This window comes from Lithobates pipiens, unplaced genomic scaffold (genome assembly GCF_037356315.1).
Source record: "Lithobates pipiens isolate NorthernLeopardFrog02 unplaced genomic scaffold, aLitPip1_a1.2 Scaffold_16, whole genome shotgun sequence".
NCBI classification, from domain to species: domain Eukaryota; kingdom Metazoa; phylum Chordata; class Amphibia; order Anura; family Ranidae; genus Lithobates; species Lithobates pipiens.
The window spans coordinates 423626554-423646864 of NW_027507748.1; the positions used below are offsets into that span (position 1 = coordinate 423626554).

At 45.2% G+C, this 20311-nt stretch overlaps 1 protein-coding gene across 2 annotated transcripts in view; it reads left to right on the plus strand.

Annotated features, from left to right (window-relative positions):
• The first annotated feature begins 371 nt into the window (after positions 1-371).
• Positions 372-20311, plus strand: part of CFAP47 (cilia and flagella associated protein 47) — a 681345-nt gene continuing 661405 nt past the window's right edge. Inside the window, exons 1-4 of one of the 2 annotated variants that reach the window (XM_077482554.1) lie at positions 372-474; positions 9953-10125; positions 11900-12051; positions 18247-18362. In XM_077482554.1, coding sequence (XP_077338680.1) covers positions 9964-10125; positions 11900-12051; positions 18247-18362 — 430 coding nt within the window. In that variant the 5' untranslated portion in view covers positions 372-474; positions 9953-9963. The remainder of the gene's footprint in view (positions 475-9952; positions 10126-11899; positions 12052-18246; positions 18363-20311) is intronic. The other variant, XM_077482555.1, reaches the window with a different exon arrangement.

Consider the following 20311-nt stretch of genomic DNA (forward strand, 5'->3'; position numbering starts at 1 on the left):
TATTTTTTGGAACATTTTAATGTAGTTTTTTTAGGGTGGCCCTCCACTTTAAAGTGTTAGTATGAGTTGCTCATCCCGGTCCCACACCTCTGTCATGGTCAGTCTACATACGATCAATCAGAATAGTTCCATTTGTATCTCATTGTGCAATGACACTTCCTCCTTCCCCAGCACTTTCTATGAATTTATCCCAGCTGCCATCTACTGGACAAAAGTGGAAGTGACGCGAGTCTAGGACGATCGCTTTACATGTGCTCTTACACTACCAAGCCACCGACCTCAGTCTCCGCCCACACTGGTATCTTATTGGTGCAGACAGCTGCCATTTAATAGCAGCCTTCCTGTTTCCTCCGCCTCCAAATAGCTGTTGCCCAGCAACCTAGAGGACGCTGATCACACTAACTTTTGCTTTGGTAACCGGGAGCAGAGACACGGAGGAGGAGAGAGTTATCCGGAGTGTGCTCTGAGAGTGCGGTGAGTTCACACACACCGGGCTACTGGGCGTGATAGGGGGGGCATTGCTGGATGGTAGACTAGGAAAATGTGCCAGGGCTGGAATACTGGGGGTATGGGAGGGGGGCATGGGACAGGCATGGAGGTCACAGCAGGTGTTGTAGGGTGGATGGGGGGGCTGCAGGTGTAGTGCTGAGAGCAGAGGGGTTGCTGATCAGTTGGTGAGAGGGGGGCTGCAGACACATGGATGTTTTTGGGAAGGGGAGGGCAGTGTGCAGGCATCATAGGAGGGGTATGGGGGGAGGGGCATGTCAATATGGGGTGTAGTGTGGTAAAGAAGAGTGCAGGCATGATTGAGGGTGAGAGAAGGAGGGATCTCCTTCTCTCAAAATAAACATTTTTATTGCTAGAAAACTACTTGCAACCCCCAATCATAATATAAATATATCTATATATATATCTATATATATATATATATATATATATATATATATATATATATATATATATAATGTGTGTATTTATAAGCAGAGGCCCTAGAGAATAAAATGGTGGGTGTTGCATATTTTTGTCACACAATATTTGCGCAGTGGTTTTTCAAACACAATTTGTTTGGAAAAAATACACTTTAATGAATTTTAATGCACAAAATACACAATTGTTTGGTGATATATAAAAGATTACATTACGCTGACTAAATACAGTCTTGTCTACAGTGGCTTTTGGGGACCCTGATGTAAGGGGGAGGCTTTCTGGGGACCCTGATGTAAGGGGAGGCTCTCTGGGGACCCTGATGTAAGGGGAGGCTCTCTGGGGACCCTGATGTAAGGGGGGGCTCTCTGGGGACCCTGATGTAAGGGGGGCTCTCTGGGGACCCTGATGTAAGGGGGAGGCTCTCTGGGGACCCGGATGTAAGGGGGAGGCTCTCTGGGGACCCTGATGTAAGGGGGGCTCTCTGGGGACCCTGATGTAAGGGGGGGCTCTCTGCGGACCCTGATGTAAGGGGGGGCTCTCTGCGGACCCTGATGTAAGGGGGGGCTCTCTGGGGACCCTGATGTAAGGGGGTGCTCTCTGGGGACCCTGATGCAAGGGGGTGCTCTCTGGGGACCCTGATGCAAGGGGGAGGCTCTCTGGGGACCCTGATGCAAGGGGGAGGCTCTCTGGGGACCCTGATGCAAGGGGGAGGCTCTCTGGGGATCCTGATGCAAGGGGGAGGCTCTCTGGGGACCCTGATGCAAGGGCGAGGCTCTCTGGGGACCCTGATGCAAGGGGGAGGCTCTCTGGGGACCCTGATGCAAGGGGGAGGCTCTCTGGGGACCCTGATGCAAGGGGGAGGCTCTCTGGGGACCCTGATGCAAGGGGGAGGCTCTCTGGGGACCCTGATGCAAGGGGGAGGCTCTCTGGGGACCCTGATGCAAGGGGGAGGCTCTCTGGGGACCCTGATGCAAGGGGGAGGCTCTCTGGGGACCCTGATGCAAGGGGGAGGCTCTCTGGGGACCCTGATGCAAGGGGGGGGGGGCTCTCTGGGGACCCTGATGCAAGGGGGGGCTCTCTAGGGACCCTGATGCAAGGGGGGGGGGCTCTCTGGGGACCCTGATGCAAGGGGGGGGCTCTCTGGGGACCCTGATGCAAGGGGGGGGGCTCTCTGGGGACCCTGATGCAAGGGGGGGGGCTCTCTGGGGACCCTGATGCAAGGGGGGGCTCTCTGGGGACCCTGATGCAAGGGGGAGGCTCTCTGGGGATACTAATGTAATGGAGGCTCTCTGTGGATACATACACACACATATACGTATATTATATACATATGTAAGCCCGCCCAAGTGTATGACTTTCGAAACTAGGGCAGTTACCTGCGGAGTCCCTCAAGGCTCTCCTTTGTCACCCGTTCTCTTCAACATTTACATTCGCCCACTCCTTCAAATCATCAGATGCTCAGATCTCTGCTTCCACTCTTACGCTGACGACACGCAACTTTATTTCCGGATCAATGGAAAAAAAGATCACCAACAACAACTTGAAAGCTGCCTCAAATCAATAGAGTACTGGATGACCACTAACTCCCTCCAGCTGAACGAATCAAAGACAGAGCTTCTTATCTTACACCCAAATCATAAGCCCGCAACCAAAACCTCCTGGTCTCCACCAACTGTCTTTGAGGAGGCTCTCTGGGGACCCTGATGTAAGGGGAGGCTCTCTGGGGACCCTGATGTAAGGGGGGCTCTCTGGGGACCCTGATGTAAGGGGGTGCTCTCTGGGGACCCTGATGTAAGGGGGGGGGCTCTCTGGGGACCCTGATGTAAGGGGGAGGCTCTCTGGGGACCCTGATGTAAGGGGGATGCTCTCTGGGGACCCTGATGTAAGGGGGAGGCTCTCTGGGGACCCTGATGTAAGGGGAGGCTCTCTGGGGACCCTGATGTAAGGGGGCTCTCTGTGGACCCTGATGTAAGGGGGGGCTCTCTGGGGACCCTGATGTAAGGGGGGGCTCTCTCGGGACCCTGATGTAAGGGGGTGCTCTCTGGGGACCCTGATGCAAGGGGGTGCTCTCTGTGGACCCTGATGCAAGGGGGAGGCTCTCTGTGGACCCTGATGCAAGGGGGAGGCTCTCTGGGGACCCTGATGCAAGGGGGAGGCTCTCTGGGGATCCTGATGCAAGGGGGAGGCTCTCTGGGGATCCTGATGCAAGGGGGAGGCTCTCTGGGGATCCTGATGCAAGGGGGAGGCTCTCTGGGGACCCTGATGCAAGGGCGAGGCTCTCTGGGGACCCTGATGCAAGGGCGAGGCTCTCTGGGGACCCTGATGCAAGGGCGAGGCTCTCTGGGGACCCTGATGCAAGGGCGAGGCTCTCTGGGGACCCTGATGCAAGGGCGAGGCTCTCTGGGGACCCTGATGCAAGGGCGAGGCTCTCTGGGGACCCTGATGCAAGGGCGAGGCTCTCTGGGGACCCTGATGCAAGGGCGAGGCTCTCTGGGGACCCTGATGCAAGGGCGAGGCTCTCTGGGGACCCTGATGCAAGGGGGAGGCTCTCTGGGGACCCTGATGCAAGGGGGAGGCTCTCTGGGGACCCTCATGCAAGGGGGGGCTCTCTGGGGACCCTGATGCAAGGGGGGGGGCTCTCTGGGGACCCTGATGCAAGGGGGGGCTCTCTGGGGACCCTGATGCAAGGGGGAGGCTCTCTGGGGATACTAATGTAATGGAGGCTCTCTGTGGACACATACACACACATATACGTATATTATATACATATGTAAGCCCGCCCAAGTGTATGACTTTCGAAACTAGGGCAGTTACCTGCGCAGTCCCTCAAGGCTCTCCTTTGTCACCCGTTCTCTTCAACATTTACATTCGCCCACTCCTTCAAATCATCAGATGCTCAGATCTCTGCTTCCACTCTTAGGCCGCGTACACACGGGCGGATTGTCTTGCCAACTAAGTTCATCAGACAATCCGACAGACAGTCCGTCCTACTTTTGAATGAACGGACTTGACCACACACGATGAACAGACAGTCCGCTGAAAGCTTGCGCGATGACGTGTACAGCACGTACGACGGGACTAGAAATACGACGTCCTATACACTGCAATGCAACCTTCGGCCGTGTAAATCCTTTCTGAGCATGCGCCATACTTAGTCCGTCCAACTTGCCTACTCACGAGCCGACTGTCCACTGAAACCAAGTTTGGATGGACTGTATTACGGAAATTCCGAAAGACTTAGTCCGCCAGACTGTCCGCTGAAAAAGTCCGCTGAAGCCCACACACGAGCGGATTGTCCGCTGAAACACATTTCAGTGGACTAAGTTGGACAGACAGTCCGCCCGTGTGTACGCGGCCTCACGCTGACGACACGCAACTTTATTTCCGGATCAATGGAAAAAAAGATCACCAACAACAACTTGAAACTGCCTCAAATCAATAGAGTACTGGATGACCACTAACTCCCTCCAGCTGAACGAATCAAAGACAGAGCTTCTTATCTTACACCCAAATCATAAGCCCGCAACCAAAACCTCCTGGTCTCCACCAACCGTCTTTGAGCAGACTATCTCCCCAAAGACCAAAGCAAAGAGTCTCGGGGTTATTTTAGATGCACAAATGTCAATGGCTGCGCAAATAGGATCTGTAGTCAGTGGATCTCACCATCTGCTGCGTATGCTTCGCAGACTCATCCCTTTTATCCCAAAGAATGACAAAGCAGTGGTAGTTGGAACAATCATTAATTTACGACTGGACTGCGCAAACTCGCTTTACATAGGATTACCACAATATCAACTTGCGCGATTACAACTGATCCAAAACACGGCGGCAAGGCTGATAACAGGAAAAAAAACCCTGGGAATCCATCTCTCCTTCACTGAGGAGCTTACATTGGCTAACCGTAAAAAATCGGATCACGTTCAAGACCCTTTGCCTCACCCACAAATGCGTGCATAGAGAAGCTCCACAATACTTAATGGAGAAAATAAATCATTACACACCAAACCGCAGTCTTCGATCAGCCAACACAAACCTCCTCCTCGTGCCCAAAGCCCGGTATAAATCCAAGGGGGATCGGAGATTCGCTGTCCAAGGGCCTCGGCTATGGAATGCTCTACCAATCAACATCCGCCTGGAAGAAAATCACCTGGCTTTTAGGAAAAAACTCAAGACCTTCCTCTTTTAGCAGATGATCAAAGCTCGCCACAGCGCCTAGAGGCGATTCAGTTCGCATTGTGCGCTATACAAGTATTTCATTAATTCATACGTTGCTATGGGCTCTAGCCCAAGATCTATTGTAGACCCAGCAACGCCTCTGCTTGTCTATATTCCTATTGCAAACCTGGAAACAAGGCTCATCACTAATGGTGCTGCAGCGATTACCAGCTGGATCCCGGAAACACCAAGTCAATATACATATTCCACAACACACCAGAAATCTTCAGTTGATGTGCAAAGGTTTTTATTGCAGATAGATCACATCACAAAGACAAGTGCAATGTCCTCGGAGCCACACATGGCCTCTTCATCAGGTAGGTGTTCTCACATCCTGCATGTCAACGAAGGCATTGCACTTGTCTTTGCGATGTGGTCTATCTGCAATACAAACCTTTGGACATCAACTAAAGATTCCTGGTGTGTTGGCGAATATTTACATTGATGCTGAGTAAATAGATACCAAACATGTCAGACTTGAAAATTGTGTCTGCTTGTGGAATGGCGGAAAATGATGGTACCTAAAAATCTCCATAGGCAATGCTTTAAAAGCTTTTAAAGGTCATCAGCTTAGAGTTGCACTGGTGCTAGAATTATTGCTCTCGAGCACAGGGGAATAGGGGCACTTTACATTTATTTATTTTTTTATTTTTTATTTTTTTTATGATAATTTTTATTGCTATTACATGGCATGAACAACATCCCTAATAATAGCACGTTGCACCTATCAGTGCCACCTATCACTGCCCATCAGTGCTGGATATCAGTACCGCCTATTGGTGCTCATCAGTGCTGCCTATCAATGCCCATCAATTCTACAATTCTACATATCGGTGCATCCTTATTAGTGCCAACTCATTCATCAGTGCCGCCTAATCAGTGGCCATCAGTGAAGGTGAAAACAAAATTTTATAACCGAAACAACGAAAACCTTCTTCTTTTTTCAAAAATGTTGGTCTTTTTTAGTTTAGCAAAAAAATAAAAACCCCAGAGATGATCAAATACCATCAAATACCACCAAAGCTCTATTTGTGGGGAAAAAAAATGACAAAAATGTAGTTTGGGTACAGTATAGCATGACTGTGCAATTGTCATTCAAAATGCGACAGCGCTGAAAGCTGAAAATTGACCTGGGCAGGAAGGGGTGAAAGTTCCCAGTATTGAAGTGGTTAAACAAAAATTGTATGATGGTATCAGATGAGAAACATTTTCATGTTTGTCCCTTCCGGATAATTTCGGATGAAAGCTGTGTACTAAGGGTCAAATTATCATAGATCACTTCAAAAGCGGTATTTTGTACGATTTTCTGATCGTGTGTACTGGCCTTTACAGTGTTTGCCTAACATTACACAAACGTGCCTATTTATTGTAAGTGACTGCTCAGGATCGCTGCTTTTTCAGTTCATTGCCATTGAGACCAGTATGGTATCTGATCTGATCACTTGGGTTTCAGAGTGTCCAAACTTTATGGAAACTGCAGACAAAGTAGCAATATGTTATTTTGTCTTTTACTAAAGTTGTCTATAAGCAACAATATTGCAACAATGGTGTATGTGAAAATGTGTCTAGTTCATTCAAATAATGGGGAGTACTCTATACATCACATGGCTCTACAATATGATGACAACCTAGGCGTGTGTCACTCGCAATACTTATCAGGTAATATAAAATACCATTATTAACCACTTCAATACCGGACACTTGCACACCTTCCTGCCCAGACCAATTTTTGGCTTTCAGCACTGTTGTACTTTGAATGACAATTGCGCGGTCATGCTACACTGTACCCAAACTAAATTTTTATCATTTTGTTCCCACAAATATATCTTTCTTCTGGTGGTATTTTATCACCTCTGGGATTTTTATTTTCTGCTAAACAAATAAAAAAAGGCCGAAGAATTTTGTAAAAAAAAAGGTTTTCTTTTTGGTTTCAGTTACAAAACTTTGTATATAAGTAAGTTTTCTCCTTCACTGATGGGCACTGATGGGGCTGCACTGATGGGCACTGATAAGGTGGCACTGATAGGTGGCACTGATATGTGGCACAGATGGGCACTGATAGGTGGCACTGATGTACTGTAATGTATGGTACTGAAAGATGCCAATTAGTGCCAAACAATAATGCCAGCCAATCAGTGATGCCCATTGTGGGCACCGGCATCCATTGTGGGCACTGATTGGCATCCCTGGTGGTCTAGGGTGGCATACCTGGTGGTGACATCCCTGGTGGTCCTAGTGACATCCCTGGTGGTCCAGTGTGGGTATCCTTGGGGGGGCTGTGCTGATAACCGATCCGCACACACCCCCCGTCAGAGGAGCAGCCGATTGGCTCTCTTCTACTCGCGTCTGACAGACGCGAGTGAGGAAAAGCCGATCACGTCTCTTCCTGTTTACATCATGATCAGCTGTGATTGGACATGGCCGATCACGTGGTAAAGAGTCTCCATCAGAGACTCTTTATCTAGACCAGAGTTGGTGTGTGTCAGACTGACACACTGCAACAACGATCGCCGCAGGGGCGTGCATCGGTTTAATATCCTGAAGACACCATATGACGTCCGGTCAGGATATTGAAACCACTTTGCCGCCATAATTTTGCTATATGGGGGGCGGCAGGTGGTTGAAGTGTAAGTCCACCCTAACACTAAAATGCCTGCATCTACAGACATCCACGATCTAACTCTAACCTATCTAGCGCTGTAAAGAAGAAATCAGTATGCATATCTTTTTTTAAGCCAATCCGACCTGATCCAACAACCAGCTTCTGTTGAACAGTCTTGCTGGGAAACCAGCATTCAATCAGTGATTGCAGAAATTGGCTGCAAGAGTTGATCAGTGAATTCTGGCGAGAAAGAAGTCTACTCCTCACAGCCATTCAAACACCCTCCGAAAAACAATCCATCACAAATTGCTTGTCAGAGCGAAGGTACAGGCTTGCCGTCATGATCCCACTTTTCATGATTATTTTATCTATGCATACCTGATGGTCACTATCTTGTCACTACTCGGGACCACAAATGGACAGTACAAGCAGGGGTTCTGTGATATGATAAAGGTCTGTAGTGCAAAAACAAATGCATAAGCATAAATAAATAATAAAAAAAGAACCTGCACAATTATGATGGTAGATTCAGAGGCTGGAATACTATTTGCAGACCATGCAACTGCTCAAGTACCCCTGCACTTTGGGTGCTCTAATCCCACTTTTACATAGACCACCTGCCCACCTCAGGAGCAGGATAGAAACAGGGGGCATTTCTTTAGAAAGCCATTTCTATGCTCCTGGTTTGTAATATCCAACAGCTGTCTGGCAGCATAGCCTTCACTCTTGCCTGACCAGCAATAATTCCTCTCTCATTTCATTGAGGGCAACACAGTGATGTAGAAGGTAGCACTCTCACCTAGTAGCAATAGGGTCGTGGCTTCAAATCCCGACCACGACACCATCTGCCTGGAGTTTGCATGTTCTCCCTGTGCCTGCGTGGGCTTCCTCTGGGTAGGTCCATGATTTATATATTTATTTATTATGTGTCACTTGCCTGCAAACAAAGCCATGATGTCCACATTGTCCTCCTGGTGGAAGCTTCCATCTTCACCCCTCTCTGTGACTGGCTGGAGTTGCGTGACTTCACTAATGGTCACGGCACAGGCCCTATAGAAACGGCACGATTGTGCCCTTTCTAGAGTGTACATGATGCGGTGAAAGGGTATATGGTAAATATCTCCTAAACCATGCACAGGTTTGGGAGATATTTCCAGTACCTACAGGTAAGCCTTATTATAGGCTTACCTGTAGGAAAAAGTGGTCTGTAAGGATTTACAACCAATTTAAATTGCTAAACTGTAAAGTTTTTTTTTTTTTTTGTTCTCATCTCATCCTTTTTTATCATTGTGTTTGTGTGCACTAAAATTCCTAACTACTAACAACTCGGATCGCTTGGATTCAGTTATAATATAAGATTATAAGACACAATGTGAATAAGCGCTCTCTCAGGGATCTATTTATTGTAAAAAAAAAAAAAAAAGAAAAAAAAACTCTGCCTGAAGCATTTGCTCAGCTGTCATGAATAATGCCATATTTTGCCTAAGACCTCTTTCACACGCTCAGTTGATCCCTGCTGAGCCGGCGGATGACAGGTCCATCTCCGCTCACTGTGCTGAGATGGACCTGTCAGAGCTCCGCTCTCCTCTATGGGGGATCGGATAAAAACGGAACGACTGTCTGTTTTCACCTGATCTGCCAGACGGAGGAAAAGACGGTTTCCATCCGTCTGAATTCAGCGCATCAGATGTCAGCGGACATGTCACCGCTGACATCCGTCACTCCATATACCTGCATGAAGTGTCTGTTCAGGTCCACCTAAAAAAACTGACAAGTGGACCTGAACGGTACGCATGTATGAAAGGGGCCTAACATGTTTTTTTTTTCCTATGAATGTCAGCTATATCTAGTGACCATAATGCAGGATTCTCCTGAAATGCATCAATCAGGAAAATACAGCATAATGGCCACTAGACGGAGCTGATGTTTGAGACATTTGCACAGTACCTTTTTTTTATAAATAGACATTGACCTGGGTTATACCACATCAAACTGTAAAATAATTTGTTGGCAGGAACTGCTATAAACTGCTACAAATTGTCTTGGTACACTGTAAAATTCTGTATCATTTTTTCTTTTTTGTAAAAAAAAAAAAGAAATATTTTTTTTATTTTTTTTTATTTCTGTGTTTAGTTGTGGTCAGCAGTGTCATATATGCATGGCGTGTTTATTTATCTGTGTGATTGTCCTTTCAATTTTCTCACACAGCAGTAAAAGTCATGGAAGAATTGATTGATAATGTGTTGGGAGTGAGAATAGCACCTTGCCTTGTGCATTTCATGGATGTGTCAGTTGGGACGACCTACCAAGCCAAAATAACAGTACAGAATATCAGTCATGTAGCCAAAACGATCAAGATTAATGGACCACAAAACACACAGGTAGGAATAACTGCCTGCCACTGGTCTGCTGCTTTTCAATTAGTTTAATAGGAATGGCACTGTTGTTTTATTGCTGTGCACACAATTACATTAAGTAGAATTGTAAAAATGTTGGGTTACTTTTAATTGTGTTTTTTTTAATGCTTTTCTTCTGTTTTATTTGACACTGTTGTGGATCAGAAAATGTAGAAGGCTGCATGGATATGGTTATGAACTAAATTGTGCATGATTATGTTTACAAAAACTCATTAGGCCCTATGTTCCCCCCACACATGGCTCATGTGTAAGGTAAAGTCTACAGGCTTTAAAAAATCTATTTGTAAATGGATAGAAAACTGGCTAAAAGACAGAATTCAGAGAGTAGTGGTTAATGCTTCTTACTCTGAATGGTCTAATGTTATCAGTGGTGTACCCCAAGGTTCAGTGCTGGGACCCTTACTTTTTAATATCTTTATAAATGATATTAGGTCTGGGATCAAAAGTAACATTTCCGTATTTGCAGATGACACCAAGTTATGTAGTGTAATAACGTCTTTACAGGATGTCTCCAATTTACAAGCCGACCTCAATGCTCTGTCTAATTGGGTGACTATGTGGCAGATGAGGTTTAATGTTGAGAAATGTAAAGTTATGCACTTGGGGGCTAAGAATATGCATGCATCATACATGCTAGGTGGAGTACAACTGGGGGAATCCATAGTGGAGAAGGATCTGGGGGTTTTGGTAGATAATAAGCTCAATAATAGCATGCAATGGCAAGCTGCTGTTTCCAAAGCAAGCAAAGTCCTTTCTTGTATTAAGAGAGGTATGGACTCCAGAGAGAGGGATATCATTTTGCCCCTGTTCAAATCATTAGTAAGACCTCACCTGGAATATGCCATTCAGTTTTGGGCACCAGTTCTCAAAAAGGATATCGGGGAACTGAAGAAAGTGCAGAGAAGGGCAACCAAACTGATAAGAGGCATGGAGGAACTCAGCTATGAGGAAAGATTAGAGGAACTGAATTTATTCACTCTTGATAAGAGGAGATTAAGGGGGGATATGATCAACATGTACAAATATATAAGGGGTCCGTATAGTGAACTTAGTGTTGAGTTATTCTCTTTAAGGTCATCAGGAGGACAAGGGGGCACTCTTTATGTCTAGAGGAAAAAAGATTTCATCTCCAAATACGGAAAGGTTTCTTCACAGTAAGAGCTGGGAAAATGTGGAATAGACTCCCTCCAGAGGGGGTTCTGGCCAGCTCAGTAGATTGCTTTATTTTTATTTTTTACCTAAATGTAAATAAAATAACTGGATACTAGTAATAGGTAAAGTTGATCCAGGGAAAATTCCAATTGGCTCCAGGGATCAAGAAGGAATTTTTATCTATCTCTCATTTTATATATATATATATATATATATATATATATATATATATATATATATATATATATATATATATATATATATATATATATATATATATATATATATTTTTTTTTTTTTTTAACTAGATGGACTTGTGTCTTTTTTTAACCTAACTATGTAACTATGTATGAAGTGCCTGATTGAAGACACTCATTCGTTCCTTCCTAGCAACTGTTCGAAGTTTCCTTTTTAAATGCTCTAAATCACCCTAGCAACAAGAAGGGGATATGCATATTTGTTACTAAAGAGAAGCATGCAAACGCTTCAATCATTTGCTTTATACATAAGCCTCATTATTTATATACAACTTTGCTAGTGCACGTGTATAACTGCTAATAAAAATGACCCTTGTGTATCATTTCAGTTCACACTTTCTGTGCAAAATCCAGAAAAACCGATAGCTCCTGGGCTTCAAATAACAGCAACTATCGAATATAAGCCATCTAAAAAGGAAGACGTTAGTGACAAGTTACTTGTTGTGGTCGATGGAGATGTCATCAATGTGCCACTACTAGGGTATGTGCTTTATATCCAGAAAGAGAAAGAGAGAACGTTAAAACAAACAAGTTTTAACTATATATTAACCACTTGACCCTTGGAAGATTTACCCCCTTTCATGACCAGGCCATTTTTTGCAACACGGCACTGCGTTACTTTAACCACGTCAGCTCCGGAAGGTTTTACCCCCCTGCTAACCAGGCCATTTTTTGCGATACGGCACTGCATTGGTATAATTGCGCGGTCGTGCGACGCTGTACCCGAGTAAAGTTGATGCCCATTTTTTCCCCCACAAATAGAGCTTTCTTTTGGTGGTATTTGGTCAACACTGTGTTTTTTTTATTTTTATTTTTTTTTTGCGCTATAAACAAAAAAAGACCAACAATTTTGAAAACAAAACAATATTTTTTACTTTCTGCTATAAAACATTCAATGAAAAAATTAAAAAAATCAAATGTCTGCATAAATTTAGGCCAATTGGAATTCTGCTACATATTTTTGGTAAAATAAAATTCCAATACACATATATTGATTGGTTTTCAGAAAAGTTATAGCGTCTATGGGATATATTTATTTATAGAAAAGGGATTTTTTGGGGGGAGGCTGAAATGGACTTGATGGTACCATAACAAAATTGGTAAAATTTTTATTACAATCACAGTTTAAAATACATAGATTTAAAAGGAAAAAGACAAAACACAAGGTCTATATGGTCACACATGTTGTGACATTGGAATAGTTATACCAGGTGAAATCATTATACAGCGCATTTTTTTTAATTTATTTTTTATAGCACTGATCACTGGTCCCCAAAAAGTGCCACTTAGTATCCAAAAATAGCTAATCACTGCCATTACTAGTAATTATAAAAATCAAAATGCCATAAAAATATCCCATAGATTGTAGACGCAATAACAAACCAATCAATATACACTAATTGGGATATATTTATTTTTTACCAAAAATATGTAGCAGAATACAAATTGGCCTAAATTGTTGAAGAAGATTTTTTACATTTTTTATTGGATTTGTTTTATAGCAGAAAGTACAAAATATTTTTTTTTTCTTTTTTTAACCACTTAAGGACTGCCTCATGTCGATGTACGTCGTCAGAATGGCATGGCTGGGCACAGGCACGTACAGGTATGTTGCCCTTTAAGAGCCCAGCCGTGGGTCATGCGCGCGCTGCCGGCGGCGCACTCGTGACCCGGTCCTGAGCTCCATGGCCGCGGAAACCCGATCGCCGCTGGTGTCCCGCGATCGTGTCCCAAAGCTGAAGAACAAGGAGAGATAAGTGTAAACAAACCTCTCCTCGTGCTTCCTAGTGTGGCTGTCACCGACCGTCTGTTCCTTGTTATAGGGAAAGACGATCAGTGATGTCACACTGCCCCCTAGTGGTTAACCCCTTCACTGCCAATTTTTAATTGCACTGATCGCTATATTAATGCCAGTGGTCCCAAAAATGTGTCAAAATTGTCCGACATAATGTCGCAGTCACAATAAAAAAACGCTGATCGCCGCCATTACTAGTAAAAAAAAAAATTATTAATAATAATGCCATAAAACTATCCCCTATTTTGTAGACGCTATAACTTTTGCGCAAACCAATCAATAAAACGCTTATTGCGGTTGTTTTTTTTTTTACCAAATTTTACGTATCGGCCTAAACTGAAGAAAAAATATTATTTTTATATATTTTTTGGGGATATTTATTATAGCAAAAAGTAAAAAATATTGCATTTTTTTCAAAAGTGTCGCTCTATTTTTGTTTATAGCGCAAAAAATAAAAACCGCAGAGGTGATCAAATACCACCAAAAGAAAGCTCTATTTGTGGGAAAAAAAGGACGCCAATTTTGTTTGGGAGCCACATCGCATGACCACGCAATTGTCAGTTAAAGCGACGCAGTGCCGAATCGCAATAAAGGACCTGGCCCGTTAGCTGGAAAATGGTCCGGGGCTTAAGTGGTTAAACATTAACACAATTTTTTTTTATAGCGTAAAAAAATAAAAACCGCAGAGGTGATCAAATACCACCAAAAGAAAGCTCTATTTGTGGGGAAAAAAAGGACATCATTTTTGTTTGGGTAGCATTGTGCAACCACGCATTTGTCAGTTAAAATAACGCAGTGCCCTATCGCAAAAAATGGCCTGGTCATTAAAGGGGTAAAAACTTCCGGGGCTGAAGTGGTTAAAGCAAATTTGAGGTTAGCTACAAACATAACTGAAGAGACGAACCTTAAAACGGCATTGTGAATGGCCAAATGAAACTCGTATACCTGTATAATGTCTTTTGTTTCCATTATATAAATGATCCAGTTTCCTACGTCTAGTTAATAGGAAAGCAAAGAAGGTTTACATGGCTCAATAATCAGTCTTTGTTTATCTGGATCATCAGTTTTCTCAGCTGCCAAACGAAATGCTCCATTCAGAGACTTGATTGTTACTTTATTTCTATCACCAATACTGCTGATGTTATGAGGCCACTCTCATCCGCAAAACAACTGCACTTTCACAGAGTTAATGTAAGCTAAATGAAATTAAATACTAGGTAAATTGATTGATTTTCTGACACAGTTCTGTGTAATTTGATTTATGATGCTGGAAGCTTGAGGTGTGTGAAAGTGCATTAATAATTCTTGAAAGTGGTGAAGAAACTAATTTTACCTGCCTGTACAGTGAATGAAGCGGAAACTGCATACATTAAATATTAATATTAATGTACCTCCACATCTCACTGCTTTAAATTGTGTCATTATTGAATAATTCATTTTAACTACTATCTCTGCACAAGATGTACGCAATTCTTTTTTTTCTTTCTTTTATTATTAGAAAAGAAACACCTTTCAGTTGTTGCTTCAGAAACTCAGCCTCTTACTGTAACTGCATAGTGGTATCTGTGTGTGTGTGTGTGTATGTGTGTATATATATATATATATATATATATATATATATATATATATATATATATATATATATATATATATATATAAATTATTATTACATAATATACCTGCAGGGGCAGACTGACAACTCATGGGGCCCCAGGCAATCACAGATTATGGGGCCACACAGTATACAGAAACACACACACACACACACAGTATACAATCACATAGTATACACAGACATGCTTCTATTGGGTGAGAAGGTACTGGAGAGGTGGGGCAGCTATAATCTCCGGATTTTTAGACCAAAAGGATGTCGGTAAGGGACATTTCAGAGACCGATGTAAATAAAACACCGATTTTTTACATACTGTCCCTGGTTTTACTGAGGCTGGCAACCCTGATGGGGCCCCCTAGTGGCCCGGGGCAGTGCTAGAGTGGCTAAATGGTCAGTCTGCCCCTGTATACCTGTCATTTAGCAGAACCATTTTGACTAGACCAGATAACACTAATGCCACGTACACATGATCGGAATTCTCGTTGGGAAAAGCTCTGATGGTTTTACCGACGGAATTTCCGACGGAGCTGTCTTGCCTACACACGGTCACACCAAATTCCAATCGTTTATAACGTGGTGACGTACAACAGGTATGACGGGACTAGAAAAAGGAAGTTCAATAGGCAGTAGCCAATAGCTTCTGTCTCGTGGTTGAATCTGAGCATGCGTGATTTTTGGTGTGTCGGAATTGCATACACACGATCAGAATTACCGATAGAAAGTTTTTCCGTCGGGAAAATTGAGAACATGCTATCAATTTTTGGCTGGCGGAAATTCGGACAGCTAAATTCCGATGGAGCATACACACGGTCGCATTTTCCGATTGAAAAGCTCTCATCGGTCTTTTTCTGTCCGGAATTCCAATCGTGTGTGCGCGGCAATAGATGTGTTTTTTCTAAAAGCATCTGCAGACCTATTTGTCCTGTAGAACTGCAAGCACATTCATTGTGTGGGAATGGGGCAAAATCAAATGTAACTATGTGACTATTTTCTCTCCAGGTCAAACGTTATTCAGTCATATAGAATAGATTTAATCAGGAACATACAGCATCATCGTTGATTTACTATGACCCTTCACTCTATTGCTTATGAATGGATAACATTTGACCTGGAGAGAGAGTAGCCTAATAACGGTTGATTTTGTCAGTTTTTGCACAGAACAATTGTGCAGAGCAAAGACCTCCTGGTGTCTGCACTGGATTCTGTATTAACTCTTCTACCCCGTACACACGATCGGACATTGAGCGGAGATTCCGACAACAAAATCCATGTTTTTTTTCCGACAGATGTTGGCTCAAACTTGGCTCAAATCTGGCTCAAATCTTGCATACACACGGTCACACAAAGTTGGTCGGAAATTGCGAATGTCAAGAACGAGGTGACGTACAACACGTACGAGAAAAAGTTCAGTAGCCAGTGCGGCTCTTCTGCTTGGTTCTGAGCATGTGTGGAACGGCTTTTGTTGTCGGAAAATTTGAGATCTAGATCTCAAATTTTGTGTGACGGAAATTCCGATAGAAAATGTGTGATGGAGCCTACACATGGTCGGAATTTCTGACAAAAAGCTCCCATCGAACATTTTCCATCGGAAAATCTGACCGTGTGTATGGGGCATTCTTCTGTCTGCACAATGTTCCCTGGCACTCCTACACCTTTGTGCATACATTCCCTGGAATTCATAAAGACTGGCACAGACAGATTTTGCAAAAATTCCTCTAAATCAGGCTGGGTTCCAGTGGCGGCCCGTCCATAGAGGGCGCACGGGCGCTGCCTTCCCTATCCATGTGTCCGGCCTTCTGATCTACATATCAGTGGCACCGGACCATGTATTCCAATGTGGCAGGGTGTTTATTTTTTATTTTTTTTGAAGCACCTGATTAGAGCCGGAGGCTCGAATAGGCTTCAAAAAAGGGTGACCTTGGAGCGCAGAGCATTGCATTTAGAGCCCACCCAGTTGTGTGACCACAACAAATTAATTTTCATTATTATCACACTAAAATTCCCCCCCGCCAATCAGGAGGCAGGTGTGTGAGACCTGTTTCCCCATTTAGCCAAAGCGTCAGGCGATTAATTTGGATGCCTAGCGCTTTGGCGGAAGAAGAGACACAGTGGAGGAAGCTGGAAGCTGGAGGAGCAAACGCCAGAGCCACCACGGCCACTGCCCGCACTACAGGAGAGGAGGCGAGGAAGCCACAGCCCAAAACACGAGTGGGTACATGACGGACCCAATTTAGCAACATCTGCCAACAGCCAAAAGAGAGTTGGTCTTAATTAGCACCACGTTTGTAAGATACCACATGTCTGTATTTTATTTTGACATTGGTACATTTGATGTGCAACAATGTAAAATTGGCGGACTCAATGCTGCACAAAAAGTGGCACATTATAGAATTGCCTGAATTTGGTGCACAAGTTACTGTCAGAACCAAAAGTTTTGCAGATGTTTCATAATTTTGGCACGGTACATTAACAAAAGGGATTAAAGTGGTTGTAAACGTATGCATACTGTGCATTAAGGTGAAAAACCTTAAGGCTTTAAAACCACTTTAATGCCAGAAAAGTGCCACAGCAGCTTTATTGAATTCTCCCCAATGTTCCCTGACAGCCCTTTTCCTACCATCCACTCTATGTTCTCTGAAAACGTAGGAGTTGATGTACTAAAACCGGAGCGTGCAAAATCTGGTGCAGTTCTGCAAAGAAACCAATCAGCTTCCAGTTTTTTTTTTTTGGTCAAACCTTAATTGAACATGCTAAAGATAGAAGCCGATTGGCTATCATTCACAGCTGCACTCTCAAGTTTTAGTTGGGCAACATTCACACTTGTAGGACTCCAAAGTCAAGCTGATTTTGGAGTGGTTTGAAGCAACTTTGGTGCAACAACTTTGGATGGGTGTGACTTGGACATGACTTGTTGTCCCTCTGCAAAGTCTGACCCACTGTTGCATGTAAAACATTCATGTACGACTTTCATGCAACTTTAGAGGGTTAACATTGAAGTCTGTGGCCCTCAAGTTGCATAAAAGTCGGATCAAAGTAGTGCATGAACTTTAAGACACACATGTATGAATGGTTATTATTGGAAACATGGGGTACAACTTGTCATGCAACTTTGATGTTCAAAGTTGCATGACAAATCGCACAAGTGTGAGTGGGGTCTAAATCAATCTCTGAAGTGTTTTCAGTAGCTTATTTTGCATGGTTCCCCCAATGTCTGCACTGCACCCCAGTTATTTTGCATATCCTTTAACATTATTGCCCTCTCATTATAGGTTTAAACCATCTTGTTATTTAGAAATCGATCCTGAAGTTAATTTTGGGAATATGATTGCAAACAGCAAAGTAATATCGAAGGAGATTGGCATTACAAATCATGGTTCATCTCCAGGTAATTGACTTAGTTGTATTTATTTGACCACACCAGAGCAAAATCTTATCTAATGACTTTTTATTACAGGTTGCTGATCAGCAGGGGCAGACTGACCATCGGGCAGTTCGAGCACTGCCCAAGGGCCCGTTCACCAGCAGGGGGCCCCATGACAGCTTCCAGATTGATCTACCCATCAATCACAGCTAACTGATGGGTAGATTGGGTCCCGAATCACTGCTCCCTAAGACTGCGGCAGGGTAAACAGACCGCTTGTAATGCGTTCCTCCCCGCCGGCCCCTCCTTCCCTCCAGCCCACCCCAGGTGCTTGTATTCGTAATCACCTTGGATGGACGAGAAGAGAGGAGGGGCCGGCGGGGAGGAGCGCATCACAAGAGGTCTGTATACAGCGGCTTCCCACGCTACTCTGCATGTAGGAAGAAAAGTCCAGCAGCAGCTTGTATGCTGTCCTGTGCTTAAGCTTGTACCACGTAGAAAGTTGCTGCACAGCTTCCCACCCCCCACAGTGTCCCCCTGTGCCCTCCAACCCCCCCCCCCCACAGTGTTCCCTTGTGCCCTCCACCCCCCATAGTGTCCTCCTCTAACACCCCCCACAGCGTCCCTCTGTGCCCTCCACCCCCCCCCCCCCCCCCCACAGCGTCCCTCTGTGCCCTCCACCTCCCAACAGTGTCCCTCTGTGCCACCTCCCACAGTGTCCCCCTTGTGCCCTCCACCCCCCCACAGTGTCCCCCTTGTGCCCTCCACCCCCCCACAGTGACCCCCTGTAACACCCACCCACACTGTCCCCTGTAACACCCACCCACAGTGTCCCCCTGTGCCCTCCCCCCCCCCCCACAGTGACCCCTTGTGCCACTTAACCACAGTTTCCCCCTGTGTCCTCCACCACCCAAAGTGTCCTCCTGTAACACCTCCCACAGTGTCCCCCTGTTCCCTCCACCCCCCCACGGTGTCCCCCCCACAGTGTCCCCTTGTGCCCTCCAACCCCCCCACAGTGTCTCCGTGTGCCCTCCAACCCCCCCACGGTGCCTGCTTGTGCCCTCCAACACCCCCTAATAACCCCCTGTGTCTTCTTCCCCAATGTTGTCCCCCAGTGCCCTTCTCCCCCCATGGTGTCCCCCTGTGTCCTCCACCCCCCACGGTGTCACCTTCCCCCCCGATGGCTACCATGAGAGACACTGTGCTGAGTCTGGAGGATCCCAGTGCTCTACTGTGTGCCCTGTGTTTTGGTTTGTGCCCTGCTATTTGCCCTTCTGCGTGCCCCATGGCCTGTGATGTTCCCTGCTGTGTACCCCCGATGTACCCTGCTGTGTGCCCCTTGCCCTGTGATGTGCCCTGCTATATGCCCCATGCCCTGCTGTGTACAACCTGTTGTGCTCTACTGTGTGCCCTAAGCCCTGGGATGTGTGCCTCATCCTGTGATGTGCCCTGATGTGTACCGCCTTATGTGTCCTGTTCCCAAGTATGTGCCCTGGGATGTGTCCTACTGTGTGCCCTGTGCTCTGCTGTGTGCCCTACTATGTGCCACATGCCCTGTGATATGCGGCATGCCCTGCTGTGTATCCCGTGATGTGCCCTGCTGTGTACCCACTAATGTGCCCTGTACCCCCTGTGATACACCATGCTATGCTCAATAATGTGCCCTGCTGTTTACAGCATAATAAACCCTACTGTGTGCTCCGTGATGTGCCCTGTGATGTGTCCCATGCCCTGTGATGTGCTCAGTGCCCTGCTGGGTGCCCCATTATGTGTCCTTCTGTGTGCCCTGTGATGTGCCCAACTGTGTGCCCCATGCCCTGTGATGTGCTCAGTGCCCTCCTGTGTGCTCCATGATTCACCGTCCTGTGCGCCCTGTGCTCTGCTGCGTGCCATGTGATGTGCCCCATGATTTATGTAGGTGGGGCTTTATGTAGGTGTGGCTTGTGTGTGGGCGGAGAAACAGGGGGCCCCAT